The 23048-nt window shown below is 42.9% G+C and overlaps 1 protein-coding gene across 1 annotated transcript in view; it reads left to right on the forward strand.

The window, feature by feature from the left end:
- The first annotated feature begins 624 nt into the window (after positions 1-624).
- The window catches only part of DOCK10 (dedicator of cytokinesis 10), a 159637-nt gene continuing 137213 nt past the window's right edge, over positions 625-23048 (forward strand). Inside the window, exon 1 of the mRNA XM_034063895.1 lies at positions 625-738. Within this exon, the coding sequence (XP_033919786.1) occupies positions 625-738 (114 nt within the window). The remainder of the gene's footprint in view (positions 739-23048) is intronic.

The following is a 23048-nucleotide window of genomic DNA, read 5'->3' on the forward strand; positions in this document are numbered from 1 at the left end:
CCAAGCCAACTGGCAGAAGGACTGGATGACATCCAGCCTCACTCAGTACAGGGGCCGCAGCAGCCCTTGCTACTTGGCAAATGCTTCCCACCAGCTTTGAGGATGGTGGGGCTGACCAGAGAGTTGATTTCACATGAAACCTGCTGCCTGGGCTCTGGGTTAGGCTGGTGAACTGATGTGTCCACCCTGGCGAGTGGTTAACACCAACAATCGCTGTTCCTCTCGAGCCCAGCCCAGCCGCCTTCCTGGCAGAGCATCCTTTGACGACTGCACACACGCAGAGGGGGGCCAGGCTCGGGCTCCTTCCAGCACCCCGGCCCCCATTCTCCTCCGGGGGCCACCCCTCGGCGCGCAGCCGCCTCGGAGCAGGAGGGGCTGGAGCGGGACGTGCCCGCGGGGCCCTCCCGGGGCCGAAGCACGGCCGCGCCGCACATGGCCAGCGAAGGTGGCGAGGGCGCGACGCTCCCCCGGGGAGGGGCTGCCCGTTTGCCGGCGGCGGGCGGCCCCCGCCCCGCACACCCCTCCTTCGCGGGGGGAGCGGGAGGGAAACCCCCAGTTCCGCTTCCTGACGGCGCCTCGGCCCGGGCGGGGAGCGGCGGCCGGAGCGCAGGGCTGCCGGTGCCCATGGCCGGCGAGCGGACGCGGCGCTTCACGCGGAGCCTGCTGCGGCCGGGGCAGGCGGCGGAGCTGCGGCACAGCGCGGCGGCCGCGGCCGCCAGCGGGCGGCTCCAGCAGCGGGTGAGTGCGGCGGGCGGGGCGGCAGCAGCGGGGAATCGGGAGCGGGCACTGGCCCAGGTGCGAAGCGCGCTGGGGAGCTGGGAGGGGCGCGGCGCGGTGCGAAGGGCGGCCCCGCGGGGACAGGAGCGGAGGGCGCCGCAATGGGTCCCCCCGCTCGGGCGCCTGGTCGCTCGCTGCCGGTGCCGCCGCGCCTCCTGCCCGCGCCTCCCCGTGTCAGTGCTACCGACGGCTGCTGAGGTTCCTCTCCTCGGGAGCCTTCTGGCTTGCTTGCTTTCCCGCGTTTCGCCGATTCTCTTTTGAATGAGTTTTGCACGGGCAGATGGAGTGAAACACGAGAGTGCGTTATCAGTGGTAGAACGAGCCTGGTGTGCTCGGGGGAACGGGACCCGAGCTCTCCAGGTCCCCGAGTAGCTGTCAGCCACGTGATTTTTAGGTACTTCATAGGCTAAATGCTCGTGTATAGCCCTAACTACCGAGTTGAACTTGTGCTCTTGGTGATTTCCACTGGAAAACCCATGGAAGGAGACCTGATGTGCCGTAGGAACACAGACCCTGGTTTTCCTGGCAGCATTCGCTTCAAAAATGCATTGCATGAGGCTTCAATCCCCACATCTGTCCATCAGTGGAATAGCATAAAAGGGCTGTAAGCTGTTACCACATTATTTTATCAGTATTTTCTCTTCCCTTTATGTGGCTGTATGTAAGACTTTAGATGATAGGTGCAGATGGCAAACTGTTAGGGTTCACAGAGAAATGTCCACTAGGCTTTTTGAATCACTAGCCATTTATGAGTCATTTATTAGCCGTTTTCATATTAAGCTCACTTTGAATTTAAAGCTATGTGTTATGAGAGATAAATGACTTCTCCTTAGATGATTAAGCATATCATTTCTGTGAATCATGCAAGTCAGATAAATATTTTCCTTTTCTAGATTTTCAGGCAGCACAGCTCATGAACTAGACTAAAAAGCTGAAAGAGGGAAAGTTTTAAGTGAAATGTCATCACCCATCAAAACTTACCCCATGCCAGTGGCTCAATGCAACGTACTCACTCTGTCTGCACAAAAAGGGAAATAATTCTGCAGCTACATTCCCATGGAGTCAGTGGCCCATTTCCGTCTTCAGAGGGACCTTGCCCACTTGAAATGGAGAGCAGTGCTAAAACAGCTGTCCTGCTTGGAGGCAGCAGTCAGTTCATGCTTCTGAACTGTCTGTGCACCAAATGCGAGTCCTTTGCAGTGATTTTGCAGTCAGATTTGAAGGTCTTAATCAAATATTTCCAGGTTTCTGACATGTGAAAGTTTGGTACAAACTTATTTGTTTCCCCTGACCTCCCTCAGAGGTTGTATGTGCTATCACCCTGTGTCAAGTCCTCAAGTATTTCTACAACTGTGCCGCTGCAGATGTGCATGGTCCTGCCCTCTGGGTGCGTAGAGAGCAGAATTTGCCCCGTTGTCAAACAGGATACACTACACTGATAAAGGTTTGGTTGGAACATTCTAGGAATTGACTGTTGGTTTGGGCTCTGCCCAAATGCTGTGTGGAATAGTTGTCCTCTAAGAGTGCATTTAAGTCCGGATACCAGCTAAACTATTGTATTGTCTCATTGCATCTTAACATGTTATAAATGAAGCTCTATTAGAAGTATATTTTATTCTGCTGTGTCTCTGCTGCAAGAATGCAAAACCCCAGAGAATGAGATTGATGAAACAAATCTGAATGTGATGGTCTGGTTCCCTTGAGAATTGTGGGGTTTTTAAGGTGTTGTGAACAGATGTGATACTGCTGACTTAAGAATATAGTGTTTCCTTAACTGCTCATGCATTTGAGTTATATTTTATTCATTCTACCTTTAAAACATAAAGACTTCAGTTGTGGGGCACCAAAAATTATCTACTGCTTCTGTGAGTCTGACTTCCTGTTGTCCAATGGAACATGTACTCATACTGGATTTCATCAGGGCTTTTGATTCGATATGTGAGGAAATGTAGTTTGATCTGCAAAGATGGTCTTTAAAAGACACTGAAGCTAAGATCTGAAGACACCAGGCCAAATTCTGGTTTCAGTTACATTGCTCAGTGGGAGCACTTAGGGACTTCCAGATGTTACATTTTATTCACCAGCAGGCACAATGGTTCTGAAGTCTGGATTGCTTGCTGTGTTGAATACATATGGCTTTGGGAAACTTAATGAAGTTACTATACTTTTTGGGGCTGCCAGTAGAGTTGCCTGTGAAAGGCATATTTTATAAGATGCCTTATGCTGAGGACTCATGCTGCAGTAAAAAGCTGTTATTTTTCTAGCTACATCAAGTAGGAGCAAGCAGATTTAACCATTGCATCTTGGCTAACAGGCAGAAGATCCCTTGGCAGCTGTAACCAGTGTTGCTGGTTGTCTGTAGCCGATTTGGGGCTGCCAGTGGCGCTGAGATGTTGTGTGTTGGGCAGTGATTGTTGCCTCTGGATCCATAATGCTGAGTGCCAGGGCCAGCAGGTCTGTTGAGGTATGTTTTCCAGTGAAGCTCCCCTGGCCTGTATGTCTTGCACATGGGGGGGATGCTGGCATGGCACACCACTGTGGTAAAGCTGTTTGGGCACTATTATAGAAGAGCCCTGCAGGACATTAAATTTCTGTCTGAATTTGCTCTGACTTTGTTGTACCAGAATTGAATTTTCTTACAGAAGAGAAAAATCTGGTATATTCACAGTGTATTCAGTGATGTGCATCGGTTCTCATAGAGTCTTGCTCCTTATCAGCACCTTATATTGCAATTATACTAAACCTGACTTGTGTTGGAGTGTCCTAAAAGTCATCAGAGCTGCTGTCACGAGTCTGCAAATACCTGGCTGCTGCAGAGTAGGGAAGTGCAAAGATAAAAAGTGTATTAGTGCATTAAGTGCAAAGGTGGCAAGTGTGAAGAATTAAGTTTAAGGTGTAAAGAATGAAGCCTTCTTGTACTGCTTTGTGTATGTCCTGTATTGAACTGCAGCTGGGCCTCTCTTAGTATTTGTAACAGCACCTGCAGTGAGAGTTGTTAGTGTTGTAGCAATTCGGTAAAAGCCTAGGGGTCAAATGCCTATGCAACATAGCTGTGTTGCAGTAAAGCGGAATTTTGTGTCTTTTAGGTCTTCACCATCTTCAGATATGTTGCTTTTTCTTTAGTATGCTTTACCTTTCCGTTGCTCATGTTTATTCATTTAATATGGGAAATACAGCTGCTAGTATTCAGAACAGAAATCTGTTTGTAGAAAGAAAAAGTGTCAGTGTAATGGGGGAAAGAAGGTGGCGGAAGTAAGGATATTTATCATTTGGTGTTGTATTGTTTAACAGAAGAATTTCTATAGTGCCCTGAAAGACAGAAAGTGGAAACAGAGGTTGAGGGTGGAATATACACATGTATCTTGTTGGCAGGGAGTCTAGCTGCAGTATTTTGGCATAAATAGCGCATTCTACATTAATTACTCAACTCTTCAGCAAGTGGAGAGAGTGGTGCTATCAGTTAATAGTGCGTGGCAGTACTTCAGGTTGTTCCCATAAGTGCCTTATTAAGCCTTTATGTAGAAAAGGCAATTCACCAACCTAGTCAGTGGAATAGATTAGCTTCATCTAGAAGGTAGATAATATATTGCATTTTGAAACTTTGGTGCAAAATTCTTTGTCTATTGTAATAGAAAAGCCTTTTTTGAAAGTTGCTTTATGAACACTGTGCACAAGAAAGGGAAATTCATATGTTGCTTTGTTTGTGTCTGTAGCTTCACTGGGAGTTTTTAAAATAGGGATGGGGCAGTCTGGTCTTAGAAATGGGCTCACTAGCTGCTTAGTTCTATGCTTCATGTGATGCTATTATTTGTAGGTCTCAATTAATTTGGCTAAGTACTGTTTGCTGAAGTACTCATCCTTTACATAAAGTATTGTGACATTGTTTTTATAAAAGAACTGTGGGGGGTCTCGATCCTCATCTATTTTCCGTACTTAAACAAGTTAATAGTAGTTTGGAATTGGGCTGTTGCTCCACATGTCTTTTTTTTTTGCCAGAGTTTTCTTTCCATCTCATTGCAGCCAAGCACAGAGAGTTGTGTCCAATGTCCTTGTACTGGCTGTCTCTTTTGAGTGGAAAGCTGGATTACATGGCTTTTTTTTCCCCCACAAAATGTGTTTCTTTCCTTGTTATATTACCTGGAGCCACTGTAATTCCTCCCTGAAACAACAGTTTCCATTTGTTTTCAGTGTGTTTTTTATGTGGTATTTTCTTCACAAATAATAAAATCTTGATGTTGTAGCTGATGTTTCTAGTTTGGGTAGGTAATGAACTGTTGGAGGTTTTTTGTGACTCCAGCAGCATGTTGTAGTCTCTCAAGGAAAGTAATGTATATTGTTCACAGCCTCATAGAGAGCACTCACTGCCTTGGTGCCCTGAATAATAATAACAGAGCTTTGACTGTTCTTATATTGTTGTATCATACTGTACAGCCTTTTCTCATTATGTGGCCATGCTTGAATTGGTCTTCCATGTTGAGAATCAGGCCAGTGAATGAAATAACACTGAAAACTTCATCTATTGAGAAGTTACACTGTTAACTGAGCTATTCCAAAGACAGAAACTGGACTGTGAAAGGGTCCTTTTTCTGACAACATTCTGTTGTATACTGTTTGTCTAGGGTGAACCAAAACAAGGCATTTATATGACAGAGAATATGCCATGGTGGTCTGTACAAAATAGGCTCTCTGTGGTTGTACATAAGTGTATATTCATAGTCTTCACAGCACAGTCTTCACTTTTTGTCTGTTTCCCTGCAGACTTCTTAGTGTGTTGGCTCTTTCTCACTTTTGTGTTTTCTTTGGTTAAGGCTGAGGTGATCGCCTGGTGAAGTAATCTTAAAAGCACGTGCATAAAGTGAAAGCCTCATCCCATTTTGGCGCTTGAGGAGAGAGAGCGCGTTTATTCATGGCACAGGCATAAGGGAATATTATCTACAGTTTGGAGCTGGTAGTTCTGCTTTTGTGAGCCTTTCCATTTGAGATAAGTTATGGTCTGCTCAGGGTTAACAACTTGTCAGGCAATTTCTGATGTTAGCAACCTTCTGTGAATGAATGCAGTACAATATTGAAGTATTGAATAACTTGTTTGTGTTTGTATTTTACCTGTGAACCTTGTTAGTGAATCTGTATTCCAAAATTCCTCTTCAATTAATATGCTGTGCAACATCCCTTACCTGTTCAAAGGCAAGACACACACAGTTTTTGTTTTGAAGTATCTGATGAGTATTTTTTTAGCTGTTCTTCAGTTGGGGTATCCCAGGGACACTTGCAGTGGTGTGGCCCTGACAAAGATCTGATCCTTTCCAGCTGGCTGCTGGAGCCCAGATATAAGGGCAAACGAAGCAAAGGACATGGGCAAGAATGCACTGCTTTCACATTCTCCAGCTGCTGGGCTCCCTCCTCTGCAGGCAGACAAAAGGGCCAAAGTCTTCTGAGCAATTCTGGGAACTTCATCTGAGACTGGCACTGGGTATCAAATTGGTGCTGAAATACGGAAAAGTTGATAAGGGAAGAGAGCCTCAGAGAGGGTGGAGACAGAGAAGGGAAGAAAATGGTTTAGAAAGAACCTGAAAGTGTTGGAGAAAATAGGGGAAAAGAGAAAAGACTTTGTGGGTAAAGAGAGGCTGAAGAAGACAGTAAAATAAAGGAAAGAAGTGAAGAGAGCTGCAAAAAGATTTGTCAGGTTGGTGAATAACTCGTGCAAATAACTCCTAATATGCAAGCCCAGGCAGTCATTTAGTAGGCAGGGACATTGAGACACTTGGATTTAAATGCAGAGTCTTTACAGTTTTCTTCATCTGTCACTTGACTAACATGTTGTTTTAAATTCACGGGAAGTGAGTCAGCTTGAGTAACTCAATGCAGCTTCTATAAACTGAGAGTATTTTAACTTTTTTCCCTCTCTTACAAGGTTAAATGAAGGGTCTGGGGAGGGAGAGAATGAACAGCAATAGAAAAGAGACAGGGAATATGAAAAATTAAGCCTACTGTTGGCTTTGTAGGAGGGCAGTTGCACAGAGAGAAGGTTTGATATTGTGGTTTGTAACAGGCAGTTCTGCAGTGCATATGTCACTTCCAGAAGTCAAAACATGTTTGGAACTTTTCTAGCACAAGGTCAAAAGCCTATGAAATAGTGACACAGATGTGATTATTACACAAACAACAAAGACTTACTTGCAGAATGTGTAATGGTTCCAGCTTAGGATTTCCTGCATTTCACAGAACTCAACAATAATTTTCTGCAACTAGATTTTATTTGCGGTCCGTCTTATAGCAACTGTGTATTTTATATTGGGAAATGCAAACTTTATCCCTGGTTTTGTTGGTAAGAAGAACAAAACACCAGAAGCTAACTGCCTGAGATCATGCAATACATCTATAGTAAAAGCCTTAGAATGATTGTTCCAGTTTGTTCCCATCATGTGCTGTCCTGCCCCATATGGCTGAACAATTTCCCTGGCTGTTAAGACTGTTTTGTAGTCTGCCCTACTGTTGTCCTTACTGATATGGGCAATTTTTCCCTCTCTAGTAAAATGTAGGAAAGCCGAGAGCTGCCTGCCCTTTGTGTGCTTGCTTAGTGTAACCGGCTTCTGCTCATGTTGTTTCTTTCTAGGCAGAACAGAACCAGGCTCTAAGTACCACTGTAGTAAGAGGGCATCAGCCTACAGTAGTGCTAAATGGTGGTATGTGTCAATGAAGCCTTCCAGGGCAGTTCTCTTGTACAGGAGAAACTCAGGAGGCTTTTTCTTATTATTATTCTCACCTCCGCCTCGCCTTTGTTTTGAAGGGTGGGTTCACAATGCAGCAGTCTGTTATTTTTACCTCTCCATGTCAATGATACATACTTACAACCTAAACACATTGCTTAAATATATTTTTAGTGGATTACTTATAATCTCTGGTACCATTTTTCCCTCCCATAATACACACAGGCAAGAGGTCAGCGTGGCTTTATTTGATCTTAAGTTTTGTACAAATACATGGAGAGAGTTCCCTTGGAGCACTAGGGAGATAGTGCTGCCCAGCCTCTCCTCCCCAGCTTGTACTCAGGGAGTTAACATCTAGCCTCTTTGCTCTAGCACTGTAATGTTACTTTTCAGCTGCAACCCAAATACTACATGTTTTGGAACACAATGTAATGTTTTGAGATGACATAATGTAGATGTGCTTTAAGCCTGTATAAAAATACATCAGATGGGGAAATCGGGATACCTTTGCGATATGTGCAGGCTCATACTGTGCAGGACAGGAGCATTAGGATTCCAGGTGAGTATAGTGAAATAGGTGCCTCACTCCAACAGGAGTCTTCTGCTGCCTGAATGAAACAAGGTTTTATCTCTTTAGACTTAAATAAAAAACCCAAACCTAAAAAAACCTCAAAAATTGAAGAACGTAGACTGTATTACATTTTAAATTACGTATTAACTATTAGCTTACTGCTGGATTTTTTTTCCCCTCTGTTTCTGTTGTGCAGTTGGTGTCGTATGCATTGTATAGAAATTTAGTAAGCTGTTAATGCTATAGTGGTTTTCTTAATTCTGAGTGTAGTTTTCCGGTTCTGTTGTGTGGTAAAAGTGCAAGAAAACTCTGTCATTGAGTCCAAAACGGGCTTTTTAGCTTTGAGAGCAATGTTGGTTGCCTTAAACACAATTCTAGGTTACTTTGACATATTGACTTAAATTAAATTATGTAGATATAATGAAATTTAATGAATGCAATAGAGTTGGATGTGACAGAGGGTAAAAAAACTGTTTGCTTTTCTTAGTGTTACCATTTACCAAGAGAAGTAGTACAGAAATGTTCTGTCTAAAACTGGAATGACTGGATATGTTTAGCACAGGAAAAATGTAAAAGTCTTTATTACCTTTGGGTTTGGTTAACCATAGTGGATTTTAATCTTGAAGCTGTCATTGTGTAAAGGCGTTATTTGCCCATGTCTGTTTTCTGCTGGAGGTACCTACTTTTGCAGCAGTGAACAGACTGATGGATGTCAGCTGATTTTTGAGGAATGTACTTCTAATTTATAGTCAAGAATGAAATTCTGGACTCTCAGGTGTCTCATAGCACATGCCTTTCCTTTTCTAGGACTAAGGTAGAGGCTCCCCATGTGGGGAGCACAGTGGCTTTGCAGAACAAGACCTTGAAACATCTTTTATCCACAGTGTGTCTGGAATGCTTTAACTACTGGTTAAATGTGTCTGTGTTTTGATGTAGGTTCCTCAGAGATCTTTGTTCTAGATTGGTTTAGGGTTTGGCTTTGGGTTGGGGTTTCTTTTTTCCTTTTTCGAAGGGAGAGGTTGGCATGGTTTGAAGAAAATACACTTCTAATGGATGAGAAACTTCTCCTGTGGGTTTGTGTGTTGTTGTTTTGTTTTGGTTTTTTTTTGGGGGGGGTGTTGCCAGGCTGTAGGACATTTTGAGGGATTTGCAAACCTTTTGGGATTTCACACCCCACCCTCTCCTCTCACATTCTTCAGACTTACAAAAAATGATCCATTAAAACTCAAACCAGAGTTCTGTATTTTGCATGAGTTAGAGGAATCTGTGAAGAGCTGCAGGTGGTTACCGGAAGTTTTCTGGTGCCAACTTTATCCATTTCTCTGTATTTCTTGATAGCAGTATTCCTCTTTCATTTCTCTTTCACAGTCCATTTTCTGTGTTTGCTCTGTGACTAGAATTAATGAAATACAAGACCAATACCGAGTTTATCACTTGCAAGCTCTGAAGTACAGCCTAGCTGGGATTGGTGTGGGCCTGTGATGCTGGGCACAAGCCCTACCTTTCTTGCACCTCTCTGTTTATTGCCCTGGTTCCCCCCACTGCTGCACATCAGCTGCTAGTCTGTCTCGGTCCAGCCCCTCTCTCTTCTCTCATGTCTAGTGTATGTTGAATTTTTAGACAGATCCTCTCCACTGTGTTCATGATTTGAAACTCTGGAAAAGCTGCTGTCTCCATTTTAAATGCAACCTCCCTTACTTCTTCCCGGCTTTGGTACTGGCATAATGCATGTCTGTTCTGTGGCATTAGTGTCCATGGGGGTACTGGACTTATTCCATCACTGGCATCTATATTGACATTGTTTGGTATTGTGTTTGTAGAGCGTTTACACTGCTTTTGATACTTGTGCGCAAGTACTTGCTAGAGAGTGGGGTGGGGAAGGAATTTGGTACCTTCTACTCCTTTGTGGAGTGTTTAAGCAAGAGCAAGTGTCTTCATCCTGGCCCATGCAAGCTCCTCACTGTGCACTCTGTGTGTGCTTTGGTGCTGCTGCAGCTGGGAGGTAGGGGAATGAGCACATTGGGATGCTCTGGTTTGCAGATGTTAATAACCCCTAAAGTGCATGACAGAACAAGTATTCTGGGAGAAGGGACATGAGAGGCAGGGAGAGGACTGCTATGGTACATAACAGAGCCTCAGTGGCTTCTAACCCTGGAACTACTTTTCCCACTCCTTCCTTCTACTGTGAGACACTTGTTGCTTCTTCCTCCTTATTCTCTCTCCCTGCTGCCTTGTTCTTTCAGCCCTGTGCAAGCTCTGACAGCCCTGGTTCAGAGTCCAAACCAAAAGCAGCAGAACAGAGAAAGGAAAAGGTTGCTTATGCTCCAATACTGCATAAAATGTATGTGCAGTTTGAGGGAGAGAAGTATGCCAGTCCTGCATATCCCTGTTCTTTCCTCTTTGGAAGCAAACACAGCACTCCTTTCCATGTTGTGGGTAGCCACAAGAGAAAGTAGACAAAGCTTGTTGAGTCTCTTAGAGTGAAAGTGATGGTCTGAAGTTGGCCTGGGGGCTGTTGGTTGGACTGTTCTGGTTTAGCTAATAAATAGTCTTTGGAGTCTGTCCATTGAAAGAGATTTCTCCATTGCTGTGCAAGTACCATGGCACATGCCAGGCTTGATGTCTTTTGTTAGGAATTTCTCTGTTGCATTTCACAGGCCATAAATTAACTTGTGGTATTTGTAACAATATCTGTCTCTTTTTGAAGACAGATGTGTACAGCCTTTTTCCTGGCTTTGGTTTTTTTTTTCACCCGTTTCTGTTAGTTAGAAGAGCCTCAAAAGTAATCTTCAGTCTTGAAAGTGGTTCAGGGGCCAACACATGGCTGTCCTTAGGTTGGGACTGTTTCATGACTTTGAACTTTCAAGCTATGCTGAACAAAATACAGGAGCATGCATAGTACAGAACAATTGTGCATTGGCAGGAAGGACCTGGGAAAACAAGTCCTGGGTCACACCTCTGATTCTGCTTGCAGAGAGGTAGAGTAATGAGTAAGTATTACAAGCAGTAAGGAGCAGACTTTGATATTTATTCCAGAATATTATGTGGGCTGTGGCTTTTGTATTCACATATTTGCAATGCATGTTAAACTACATGCTGGGCTATCATGTCTTCACTGTCAGTATATAGGCACCCTTTCTTCCTTCCATTCATGCATAGCAGGTGGGCTTCCAGCAGTGGCTAAAGAGCAATTAGAGTAACAGTGCAGAAGTGAAATACCATATGCAGCTCTCATTTGAAAGCAAGTTCCTGAGAAGCACCTGCCTGCTCCAAAGCTCACATCTCACTTTAAGCATCGGTTGCCTTTTACTTGAGTAACAGTTGTTTTTCTCTTTGAGCTGTGTGATTGCAAGATGCTTCTGTTCTGCTGACCCTATTTCATTTAACTGCTAAAATCGCAAACACTGTTGGAAGGTAAGTCATAGAACATTAAGTGGAATTGAATGATACTAGTCTCTTCAGTGCCGCATGAATTTACCCTCATAGCTTCCCAAGAATCAATGAGAACTCTTTTGGAGGTTGGTTAGGAGAACTTATCAAACAGAAATTCAGGAGGTACTTGAGCAGAAATTTAGCTTATCTTCCTCCTGCTCAAATAATACCTTGTGGTTTAACTGCAATATTAGAATTCCTTACTGTACACAGAAAGTTACAGTCTAGGTAGATAATAACTTTTCTTCAGGTGTCTTTGAGAAACCTCCTGCTCCTTCTTTTTATATTTCAAATACATACCCAAGCATTCACGTGCTTCTGCAGAGTCTGGAAGAGAATTGGAGCTCATGAAACACACCAAATAAAAGTGGTTTCAGTTTCTTCATTTTGGAAAAGGAAGAAGATGGGATGATTTTTTTCCATGGAGGAATGATGGTTCCAGTTTGCCATGGATGTTGGCATACCTTTTGCCTTCTATGTATTATTTCTTCAGAAAGGGTAAGGGGGTAACCATTAGCAGATCAATTCCAAGTGGAAGTTACAAGTTACTTGCATTGCAATAAGCAGTATGAACTGTAGTGCAGCAGGGCACAATAACTGACATGCCTTGATGAGGTTCATCTCTTGCTTTTTGAAGTTCTTGCAAAGAGAACCCTTCAAATTGACAAGGCATGGCCTATATGTTGTACTTTAAACATTATCTTGCTCTCATTTCTTCATTCTCTTATCTACAGACTCCCTGCTTTGCTGACCTCGCCCCTTCCAGTCCTCAGTCTTTGTTATTCTTTGTCTTCCTCCCACTTGTCTTCAAGCCTCTCTTAATGCCTCTCTGTATGCAGAGAACAGTGTGTCAGCTGTTTGTCAGGCACCCTATCTTTGCTTGCCATCCACACCATCTTAAAACCCACTTCTTCCAGGAATCCTCCTTGCTAATTGTTCAAATTGATAGTCTGTCTGTTCCTTCTTTTCACCAAACAGTCCTTCTCTTCACCAGCTATCCTGTGTTCTGTCTAGCCCTGCCTCTCAGCCCCATACTGTCAATGTAAAGGCTTTGGGTTTGGTAATATTCCTCTCTCCTAGCTTTAGTGTAAAGTTTTACATTAAACAAATGATTTTGTATAGGTAACTGCTATTTGAGTGACTGTTCATTACATAAAATATAATGCAAATAATAGGTAGTGACTGTTCTTGAGAGAAGAACCTCTCTGCTATGTCTGTTTCTGTAAAGAATTTCTGCACAAGCAATTCCCAGAACAGTGTTTTGATGTGTGATGAATGTATCAGTGGATTTATATATAGTTTTTAAATAGACTTAAGTAAATGGGTAGCTGCCAGGGCTAACATCTGATTCCTTGGAATAGGGTGGCATGCATGAGTCTGCGGTTTTTAAGCAGAGATACTTGGCATTTAAATGCCATGACGATGGACACTGAGATGTGCTAGAACAAAGATATAAGGGCGGCTATACTTGGTCATGGTGCCCTGACTTTTTTGGGTTTCTGCTTCTTACCGCTGTTTCCCGGTGTATCTCTTAGAAGAGCCCACCTCCTGAGCCTAAAGGATCTGGCAGGAATTCAGATTTGAAAACATGAGTTTCTTTATTTTGGGGAAATGTTAGTGTGATAAAGATGGGAGTCAGCAAATTTGTTCTAATTGGAGCTTGAAAAACTGAGGTATAAACATTGTATGCTGCAGCAACAAGAGGTTGGTCTTCATGTGGCAGCTCACCCATGGCTCCAGCTGAGGTAACTGGGTGTAAAAACATTCCAGCAGCACCTCTTGAATACATCTTGCATAGTTTGCATTGCATCCGATAAGCTTTGGTTGTGTTACCAGTGCAGAGCTGAAAGCAGATGTGCTTTAAGAGTGACAATAAGAGGAGGATTGCTGTCAAGGAACAGCAGCAAAGTGGACCTTACCATTTTGCTCCCCAAAACCAGCTGTGGTGCAAAGGGACAATTATCAACTCACTGCTGGCAGTTAGAAGGGTGGGACTTTTAAAAACAAGAAGTTCTTTATGTGTGGCTATTAATAGTTTAAAGTGTAAGAGTTACAGGAATTACAACCAAAGAAATAAAAAGAAATCTGAATTTCCTCTCATGTGTTTCCTCTTCCCCACCACTTTTTTTTTCCCTCTCACTTTCCCCCTCCTACCTCCCTCTTTATTGTCTTGGAGGCTTGAATCAGTGGAACTAGATATTATTCATGTAATGCTACAGTAGGGAAATGGTACTAAATGGGAATATTTAGGGGCAAGAAGATAATCTTTTTCCTCGTCTTTCAGTTGTGGCTGTTGAGGGTGAGCCTTTGGCTCACTAATATCTGGAGCTGACTGAAAATCTGCCTGTGTTTCTTTTGCTGTTCTCTGGGGCAGGTGTGAGGGTGGATATGTGTTACCATGTGTTCTTTGATTTTTGGTGGGTTGGTTTTTTTAATTGAAGTCCAGTTAAATGCTAGGTTTTGATTTAACAACTTCATGTATTGGCAGTGCTGTGCCTCAGGGGGTCCCACACTGAGATGGCTGTCTTCAGTATCAACAGCTGAGCACATGAGCACACCATTCTTCTCTCATTCTTATTTATGAAGAACTTATCCTTCCTTGAAGAAAAATACATGGAAGTAATAGACAGCTTGGGATTTCATTCACTTAATTGCAGAAAAAAAAAGATGAAACAAAATTACAGTGGTCTCATTCTTTTTGCCTGTTTCAGAGCTCCTGCTGTGTTCAGAACCAGGATGCCAAGCAGATCCTGCTGTCATTAGCTGCCAAGGACAATTTTAAAATATTCTTCTTTGTCTTGTTCAAAAATAAACGAAATTGATCCATGGCTAAGGAATGATACTTTTTGGTGATGTTATCAGGGGCTCAGCTTAAGAGACGTTTTAGGTTTTTATGCCTGTCTATAAGATAACGGTAGTAAAAACTGTCAAAATGGAAGTGCTAATGGTATGACTGCTTTTAGACAGTTAGGGAGGAAACACTGTTTCCTGTGCTGTTTGTTCTGTTAGGTTTCTCATAAATATGAACCTATCTTGGCTTCAACATTTGCTGCTACAGTGGGACAGACAGCGTCAGTAACGGACATTTTCTGGTTAAAAAAATTACATAATTTCCCATTAATAATTTTGATTGCAGTGTGATGTCTTGAGATTTCTGTCTGCATAATCAAGTCTGAAAGCAGGATTAGGTTTACATTTAAAGTATAGTCTCATGCTGGTGTGGTTGGCTCTTCTGTATGAGGTTACAGCTTCCAGAAGTCAAGTGTCCTAAATTGGTCAGAACTGTGCTAAACGTGGCCTAATTGTTCTAAATTTGTCTGGGCTGAGCTGGAGTGGGCTGGGCTGTAAAATGGGCTGAACTGGGTTAAATTGGGTCTGGGATAGGCTGGACAGGGCTAAACTGGGCTGGACTGAGCTGGCCTCAAGTGTTGCTACGTTGGGCTAAATTGGTCTGGAGTGGTCTAAATTGGGCTTAACTGTGCTAAAGTAGTCTAGAGAGACATGAATTGGGCTAAACTAGGCTGAACTGGGCTAAACTGTGTTGGGCTGTGCTAAACTGCTCTGAAGTAGGATAAAGTGGGCTGAAAAGGGCTGAACTGTGCTGGACTGGTCTGAATTGGGCTAAAGCCTGCTGAATGAAGAAATTCTTTACTGTAACGGTGGTGAGGTACTGGAATGGGTTGCCCAGGGAAGTTGTGAATGCTCCATCCCTGACAGTGCTCAAGACCAGGTTGGGTGAAGCCTTGGGTGATATGGTTTAGTGTGAGGTGTCCCTGCCCATGGCAGGGGATTGGAACTAGATGACCTTGAGGTCCTTTCCAACCCTAACTATTCTATGAGTCTATGAACTGTGCTAAATTGGTGTGGACAGGTCTGACTTGGTCTGAACTATGCTGAACTGTGCAGAACTGAGCTGGTGTGGACAGGGCTAAAGTGGGCTGAATTGGTCTAATGTGGGCTGGGCTGGACTAAACTGGAATGGACTGTGCTATAGTTGGCTGTGCTGGGCTAAGCTGGGCTAAATGGGCTGTGATGAGCTCCAATGCTGTTGACAGGGCTAAAGTGGGCTGGGCTGAAGTGCAGTAAAGTGTCTGAACTGAGATCAGGTGGGCTGTAGTGGTGTGCAGTGGGCTAAAGTGGTCTGGGCTGGGCTGGTGTAAACTGGGCTGGACACGGGTAAAACCGTTTGGACTGTTGTGAGCTGGGCTGGGCTAAGGTAAACTGGGTGGGCAACATGGGGCTAAACTGAGCTGTACTGGATTAAAGTGGGCTGGAGTGGACTAAAGTGGGCTGGGCTAGGCTAAACTGGGCTGGCCTTGGCTCCATTGGGCTGAAGTGGGCTGGACTTATCTGAGCCTGGCAGGACAAGTCTAAAATGAGCTGAACTGGGCTAAACTTCTCTGGACTGGGCTAAATGGACTGGCCTTAAGTGGGCTAAACTGGGCTGGACTGAGCTGGGCTGGAGTGGTCTGAGCTGGGTTAATCTGTGCTAAACTGAGCTGTGCTGGGCTGGACTGAGCTCAGCTGGGCTAAAGTGGGCTGAACCGTTCTTGTCTGGGCTTAGTTGTGCTGGACTGGGGTAAAGTGGGCTGGACAGGTCTGAACTAGGCTAAAATGGGCTGGCCTGGGCTAAACTGTTGTTGGCTGGGCTTAATTGTGCTGGAGTTGGCCAAACTGAGCTGCACTAATCTAAATTGGGCCAACCTGGGCTTCATGGGGCTAAAGGAGGCTGGGCTGGGCTATACTGGGCTAAAGTGGGCTCAAGAAGGCTAAACTGTGCCCTAGTCCTAGGCAGATGCTGGGTCCCTAGCACTCCTATGTCAAATAATAATTGTGCCGTTTGATGATGTGCTTCCTAGTTCACCGGCTGAATCTACATTTGGAGTAGGATGTCTTCTCCATTACTTTCTTGAGGTGAATTGTACCCTAGTCTCTTTAAACTCTGAGCAACAGCTATCCAGAGTCCCACAGGTAGCATCAATACCAAGATAGATGTGAACTCCCTTAACCTTTCTCTGTGCCTGTTTCTCTTGGGTGATTGTCATGTAAACACTGGTACAGCAGGATGTCTACTCAGTGTGGTACCTCTACCAGAGTGCAGCAGTCTTTTATGGATTGCATTCAAGTTTGTGGGTTTTGTTTGAATCAGATTCTGATACTTGAGATCTGAAAGTCGGAGGATGCTGCTTCACGGAGCCGTGAGATCTGCTGATAAGGTTGTGATGGGTGGAGGCACATTCTCTGGATGTCTTACTTGAAATGCTGTGGCTTCCATTTCCCAGTGCTAACATGCTCCATCAACAATCTGCCTCAGTGGTCTCTTCAATAAATTGCCAACCTGACCTTTTGTGAAGAGTAGTCAGGTTGAATTTAGCTTTTCTTTGTCAAGAGTAAGACACAATGAGAATGAGTAATTGTAACCAAGTCTGCCCTTATGTGTGACGGTGTGTGTTTGGTTGTACATATATGCCTTTATTTAGATGTAACTGTTCCTCATTTGCTCAGCTGCTTGACAAAAGCATAACTGACAGCAAGGTGAGAGCTCTTCTGTTGGCTGCAGCTCTGTGTTATCATGAAATCATTGTAATGTTACATACAAAGTGATGCATGATCATTCACTTCTGACTTTAATTAGAGCACTAATTATATTTTGCAGTAAATTTCAGCAGAAATGAACAGTTGCTATCTCTGTATCTTAATTTCCATCCAAATTTTAAGAGAAAGTTGAAAATGGGGTTGGAAGTTGCAAGGGAGTATATTTGAAGGGAATCTATGTATCATCATGTATTCACTTGGATATAACATGCTCTAATGAGTTTTGGCAGCACAGACAACTTGCTTAAAAAACAACAATGAAACATCTTCAGGGTTATAGTTCCAGCATGCAGGCTGTAACATTGAAATTATTTACTTGCTCATTTGCACTTTTTCAGCTGGAGATACTTAGGAACATGAGCCTGTTGAATGCCCAGCTGCCCGCAAAAGAACAAGGGGGTGGTCCAGGAAGTGGGTCATCTATTTAAATCTCTAATTGCTTTTTCAGCACAATAAGAATTGCCTGCTTCCCTGAAATGAATCAATACGTTTGTAAGTGTAAATAATGGCTAATTCTTGAAAAGCACTGTCTGACTGCTTTGTTCTGTGTTTCCTGCTGGCATTGAGAAGTCCTGGAAGACTAAATAAAGAAGAGGTCAATGTTTGGGTACTACGTAAAACTACTAGGATCCCTTGGAAGTTCTGTTGAGATGTGTCATGATAAAATAGAGAATGACATCAATTCTCTTATATACTAGATCAGCTTTTTGGTTTTTTCAGTAAAGTCTGAAATGGTTCTACAAGAAAATGATTTTTTATCAATATCAGTTAATTGAAAAATAAAACAGCTCCACAGCAGATATGATTAAGACTTTAATAATAAAAACAAATGACTTGCAACAAGACATTTCAGCCGGTGAGAATGAAAACTCTGCACATATGTGTATGTAGCTCATAGTTTCTACCCGTATTTTTTAATCTTCTTTGGACTTCAGTTTTAATCTTTCAAAACACACATGTTACTAATCAAAATATTATTCTTCTAAAGATTTTTCCCCTGAAATACCAACCAGAAGACATGTTTTTAGAGACTGTGTTACAGCTTAACAAACACAGACCAAACAACTTGTAGTTGGGCTGGTTTTGCTAATTTTGTACTCAGTAAAGACGCTTGTGGATGTGAATGCTAATTGACACCAGCAACACAGGTTTGTTATTTTGGGGTTTGTATGATTTTATTCTCTTCTAGAGTTCATGTAAAAGAAAGGGAGTGAAACCCTGACAAGAGACATGAAATGAAAAACACATGTTGCACAGAAAAGCTGTCCAGGGGACAGAACACCACAATGTAGCTCATTAGATGCTAAAATAGCTATTACTTAGTCTGATATAGTGACCACATTATTGTGCTGAAAAAAAAAACCAACAAAAAAAAAAGATAATTTCTAAGAAGTGCAGGATGTGTTTTGTTGTTTTGGCTTTTGGGGTGCGTTTTCTTTTCCATGGTGATAAGGGCAAAACTGTGGTTTTCAGGTACTTTTTTAGAGGAGGCATGAGAAGTAGCACAGGAGCTGGGTATCAGTTGTTCCAGATGTATCCTCTCCGAAAGGGCTGTGACATCTTGCTGAGGACTGTTGGTCTGAGAGACCTTGTTGGTTTTGCATGCTGTTATATGGGTGGTCTCCCTGCTCTGTTATGCAACTTGGACTTTTTAGGTAGTATAAAAGGAGTGTGGATATGAGCGCCCCTGAGGTTCTAGACATGCTAAAGAAAGGAAATGTTTTGGGGCTGATGAAAACCCCATTGTAATCAAGAGAATAACTTCTGTTGTATGATAGTAGCTGGCCTGACACACCTACAGATCCCATTTCTGTGAAATGACTTCTCTTGTAGAGGCTGATGTTTATGCCAGCAGGATTCTGTGTAGGTGGATTTCTGTGTAGAAATTCATGTCCCATGTGCTTTAGCTCCAGAAGTATCATGGTTAGGCTATATATGATGTGATCAGATAGGGAAAGGCTGCTTGGTTTGCTCCCCCTAGACCTATCAGGTTTGGGGTTTTGTTTTGAACAATCTTTAAAAACACCACCAAAAAAAAAAAACCAAAACCAAAACCCTTTCCTTAATATTTTTAGCCTGAAAATGCTAAGTTTCTAGTCCTGATTTCTAGTTCCTTTATTTTGGGAAAAACAGCTATTGGATTCTTGGCACTACAAAGTGAAAAAGAATCTGAAACCACATTATTGTACTGCTTGTAGAAATAATCCGTATTCTTCTTGTGGGATCTTTCCTATCAGATAAAATGATACCTCTGCAGCTGCTCTGTTTGGGGGAGTGAGGTGATGGGACACCAGCACCTGAGATGACACAGTTTTTTGCTGGCCCCTGTATGTACAAATTTTACTTTGCATTTCTTTTCTTACTTTATCCACATATTGTGCCTCATTTTCCATTTTGCAGCTGTAGAAGCTTATGCTCGGAAATTGAATGAGATTGTTCCTTTTGCTTCCTTGCTCCTGGCTGAACTCTCTGCGTATGAAGCCTGCCTCAAAGTGAAATTGCCTTGAAATAATAAAGAGGGATTATACAGCTGACTTGGAGTTGAAAGAAGCCTGATTGGGAGCCTCTTTTGCTCACTTCTGTTAGGTTGGAAACAGAGCCTTCTGCAAAGTGAATTTGTAATGGCCAGTTTGTAGCCTCTTTTTCTTGTCTTTGTGTTAGCCTTTGGCTTAAGTAGCTCTTCCGCTTCCTCTTCCAGACAGGGCACAAATTCAGGCTCTCGTTTGCTCGGCTGAACAAGCTGTGTTCTTACACAGTCATGGAATAACTTAGTTTGGATAAAACTTCTCGTGGTTGTCAACTCCAGCTCCCTCCTCAAAGCAATCCCAACTAAATAAGGTTGCTCAAGCCCTTGTCTAGTCAAGTGTTCAGACTCTACAAGGATGGAGATCCTACAGTCCCTGTGGTGCCCTGTTCCAGTATTTGACTGCCTTTCATGGTGAAAACTTACTGTATTTAATTGGAATTTGCCTCATTGTATTCTGTTCACTGTATCTCATCCTCTGCCAGTGTATCTCCAAGAAGAGTGTCTGCTCTGTAGCCTACTGCTAGGTACAGTACAGCCCGCCAAGGTTTTCTATAAGCCTTCATTTCTCAAGCATGGACAAATGTAATTTCCCCAGCATTTTCTCATATGTCTCCAGCTTCAGTCTGTCTTGGTGATATTGCACAGGACTCCATGCAGTGTGTCAGTGGACTTGTATTCGGTATCTGAGAACCAGACACATCAACCTTTGCTAGAGATACCTTGCTTTATATCTACATGGAATTGTGCTCGTAACAGTGTCATATTAGTAGTTGATTGTCTTGGCACTGACCACTGGTTCCAGCTCTTCCCCCTTTATTTTCACCTGCTGAACTCCCAGTTTGCAGTAGAAACTCTTCAAGATGTTTGATGTTTTGAATTAAGAATGTATTAAATTCACCTGGAATGCTTTACACAGCTAAACTCCTGGCTCCCTGGGACAGTCCATTGTTCTTGTGAAGGAAACTGGAAAGGGGTTTCTTGGCTTAAAAATCCTAAAGCCTCCTATGAACAGCATGTGCAGAGCCAGGTGGGATTTGCTGCTGATCACTATCACCTGTGTAGTTTGACTCAGAGGCAGAAGGTGTCAGATAGTACTCTTGCCCTGTCAGTCTGGCTTCTGGGAGAAAGAAGAAGGATACCGAAACTGGGAGGCAGGAGATGAGCCAGTGTAACCCAGGTTATAAATGCCGACATTCTAAAGAATAGGAGACTGTGCTGGAAAGCTGTGACCTAGGGGGAGATGTTGTATAAGTTAACTGTCTCTGCATAAGATGCAGTGATGTGCTGGGGAAAAAATTACTGTGATTCCTGGTAGACGCTGAGAGTGCAGGTGTGCAGAGCTAGTGAAATTGTGTGTGTGGACTTCAGAGTCCCAGTGAAGGGACAGAGAAAAGTCTTGGGTCTTCTCCATCTTGCTTGTGGCTGTTCCTCGACATGCGGGCTGCCACAAAGTACCACACTCTAGTTCCCTGTTTTTACCCCGTGTTCATGTGCAGTTGATAGAATCCTGCTTCTCTAGATTATCGGGTAATGCCTGTGTCTCGTGTAAGTAGTTAGGATCTGTGCATGAAGCCTGACCCATTAATTTAGTATACAGTTCCGCTCCTTGATGGTAAACAGTTAGTGTTTTTCTTTGTTAAACAATATGAGAAACATTTAATTTATCTCATTTAAACTCCTACCTCAAATGTGCATATTTTCCTACTCAAATTAGTTGTTTGGAAAGTAAAGGAGTGTATGAGTAGATCAGAGCAAGCTAAGAGGTACCTTCCTTTGCAGACTCTCTTGTCTGCTAAAAAAGAAAAGTGCTTTCAAAGAGCTAGGGGATGGAAGTATTCTGGTTACGGAGCAGTTCTATTTTTTGTTGTCTGTTCTTAGCTGGGTTGCAAGTAGAAAGATGTCATTGGCTTGGGCTGGAGGCAGATTGGAATAAAATGCTTTTTCTAATAAAATATCACTGTCCTAATATTCTGCTTTACTCCAGATTTGGGTGACATCTTTTTGACAGTAACTCTGTTCTCTCTGTATTTGTTCTTGTGTATTTCTAGCCTGTATTTGAAAAGTGCTAATTTTGGATTGTGACAAGGAATAGAGACTAGATTGCACACTTGGCAGTAGATGTCAGTGAAACAGATTTTTGTGGCTCTTGTCTAAAGTGTGTTGCTGTCAGTGAGAGTTTCTGCAGTAGGTCTTTGGTAGGTTGGTAGGGGTTTGATCACATTTTAGAGGAGAAGAGGTAGTTCATTAAACCACTGTGCTATTCAACCCATATTCAGGCCATTTAACAGAGAGAACATTGCTGTACAAATGGCACCTCATCCATACCCACATTATTCTTAAAACCTCATTAGTGGACAATGACTTCTGTTAGAATCATGCAGTGTGCCATTGGGAGAATGGGCTGAGGGACGTTTCTTCCAGATCCCTGGAGCTGCTAATTTCTCTTTGCAGTATCCCTGTAAGTGAAAGGGTTGGTGCCAGCGCAGCAAACGGAGAATGAGCTTGCTCTTGTATGAGAGCAGTCACTTTCCATATAGCCGAGTGTGCTTCACTCTTTAAAATTAATTGGTGAAAAATCTAGACAAAAGTGTTTGGAGTTTTTTGCATGTCACAGAAATCTTGGACCTTGACAAGGTAACAGCTGTAACATCTGTCACAATAAATAACAAACTGGGTAGATACAGGCTAGTGTGTTTGGTTGGTTTTGGTTTTTTTCTTTTTTCTCCATGCCAATTTTGGTTTTCAGACTCTCTCCCATTGGGTTGGTGAAGTGGAATTCTTTTTGGAACTTCAGGACCAGCTGCTGATAATGCTGTATAAGAGGTTGTGTGCAAGTTGAACGTGGATCTTTCTGAAAGAGGGTAATAATTTTCTACCAGTTCTTTGTGGGAGCCAGTGGGGTAGTTTCTGTTATTTTCTGTTGTGGCTTATTCGTAAATTCTTCTCTTCAAAAGTGTGAGCCCAGCCTTGTTTGTAAATTGTGGTGAAAAATATTCCAAAGTTTATCTTAGTGCGTGGTTTTTATTTAACACTGTGCCAGAGAAAGGATGAGTTTGGGTAGCTCCAGTTAATGCTCTTCTAGTTTTATGTCATAATAAAAGTTCTCTTAAAAACCAAACAAACATTTGCCTTAGAAGTTGTAATTTTTCCTGGTGTGAAGTTAAATATTTATTTTTACTGTTACATGTTGAAGGAAACCACATCTCTTTAGAATAATAAGTGCTAGATCCAGAAGCCACTGAAGTGTGCTGAAATAAAGAGATTTTCATCACTGCTTATGCACTACCGTTCTCCCATTTTGCTTAGTCTAAGGCTGGAGAATAATCTCATTGATCTCAGGGGGTCTTTAATTGTAGAAAACTACTTGTCAAAGTGAGAAATCACTCATCAAAGTTGGAAATAAGAATGTGTCCACTATTTGCATGCAAGTTATAGGTTT

The sequence above is a fragment of the Melopsittacus undulatus genome, chromosome 6 (assembly GCF_012275295.1).
Source record: "Melopsittacus undulatus isolate bMelUnd1 chromosome 6, bMelUnd1.mat.Z, whole genome shotgun sequence".
NCBI lineage: Eukaryota > Metazoa > Chordata > Aves > Psittaciformes > Psittaculidae > Melopsittacus > Melopsittacus undulatus.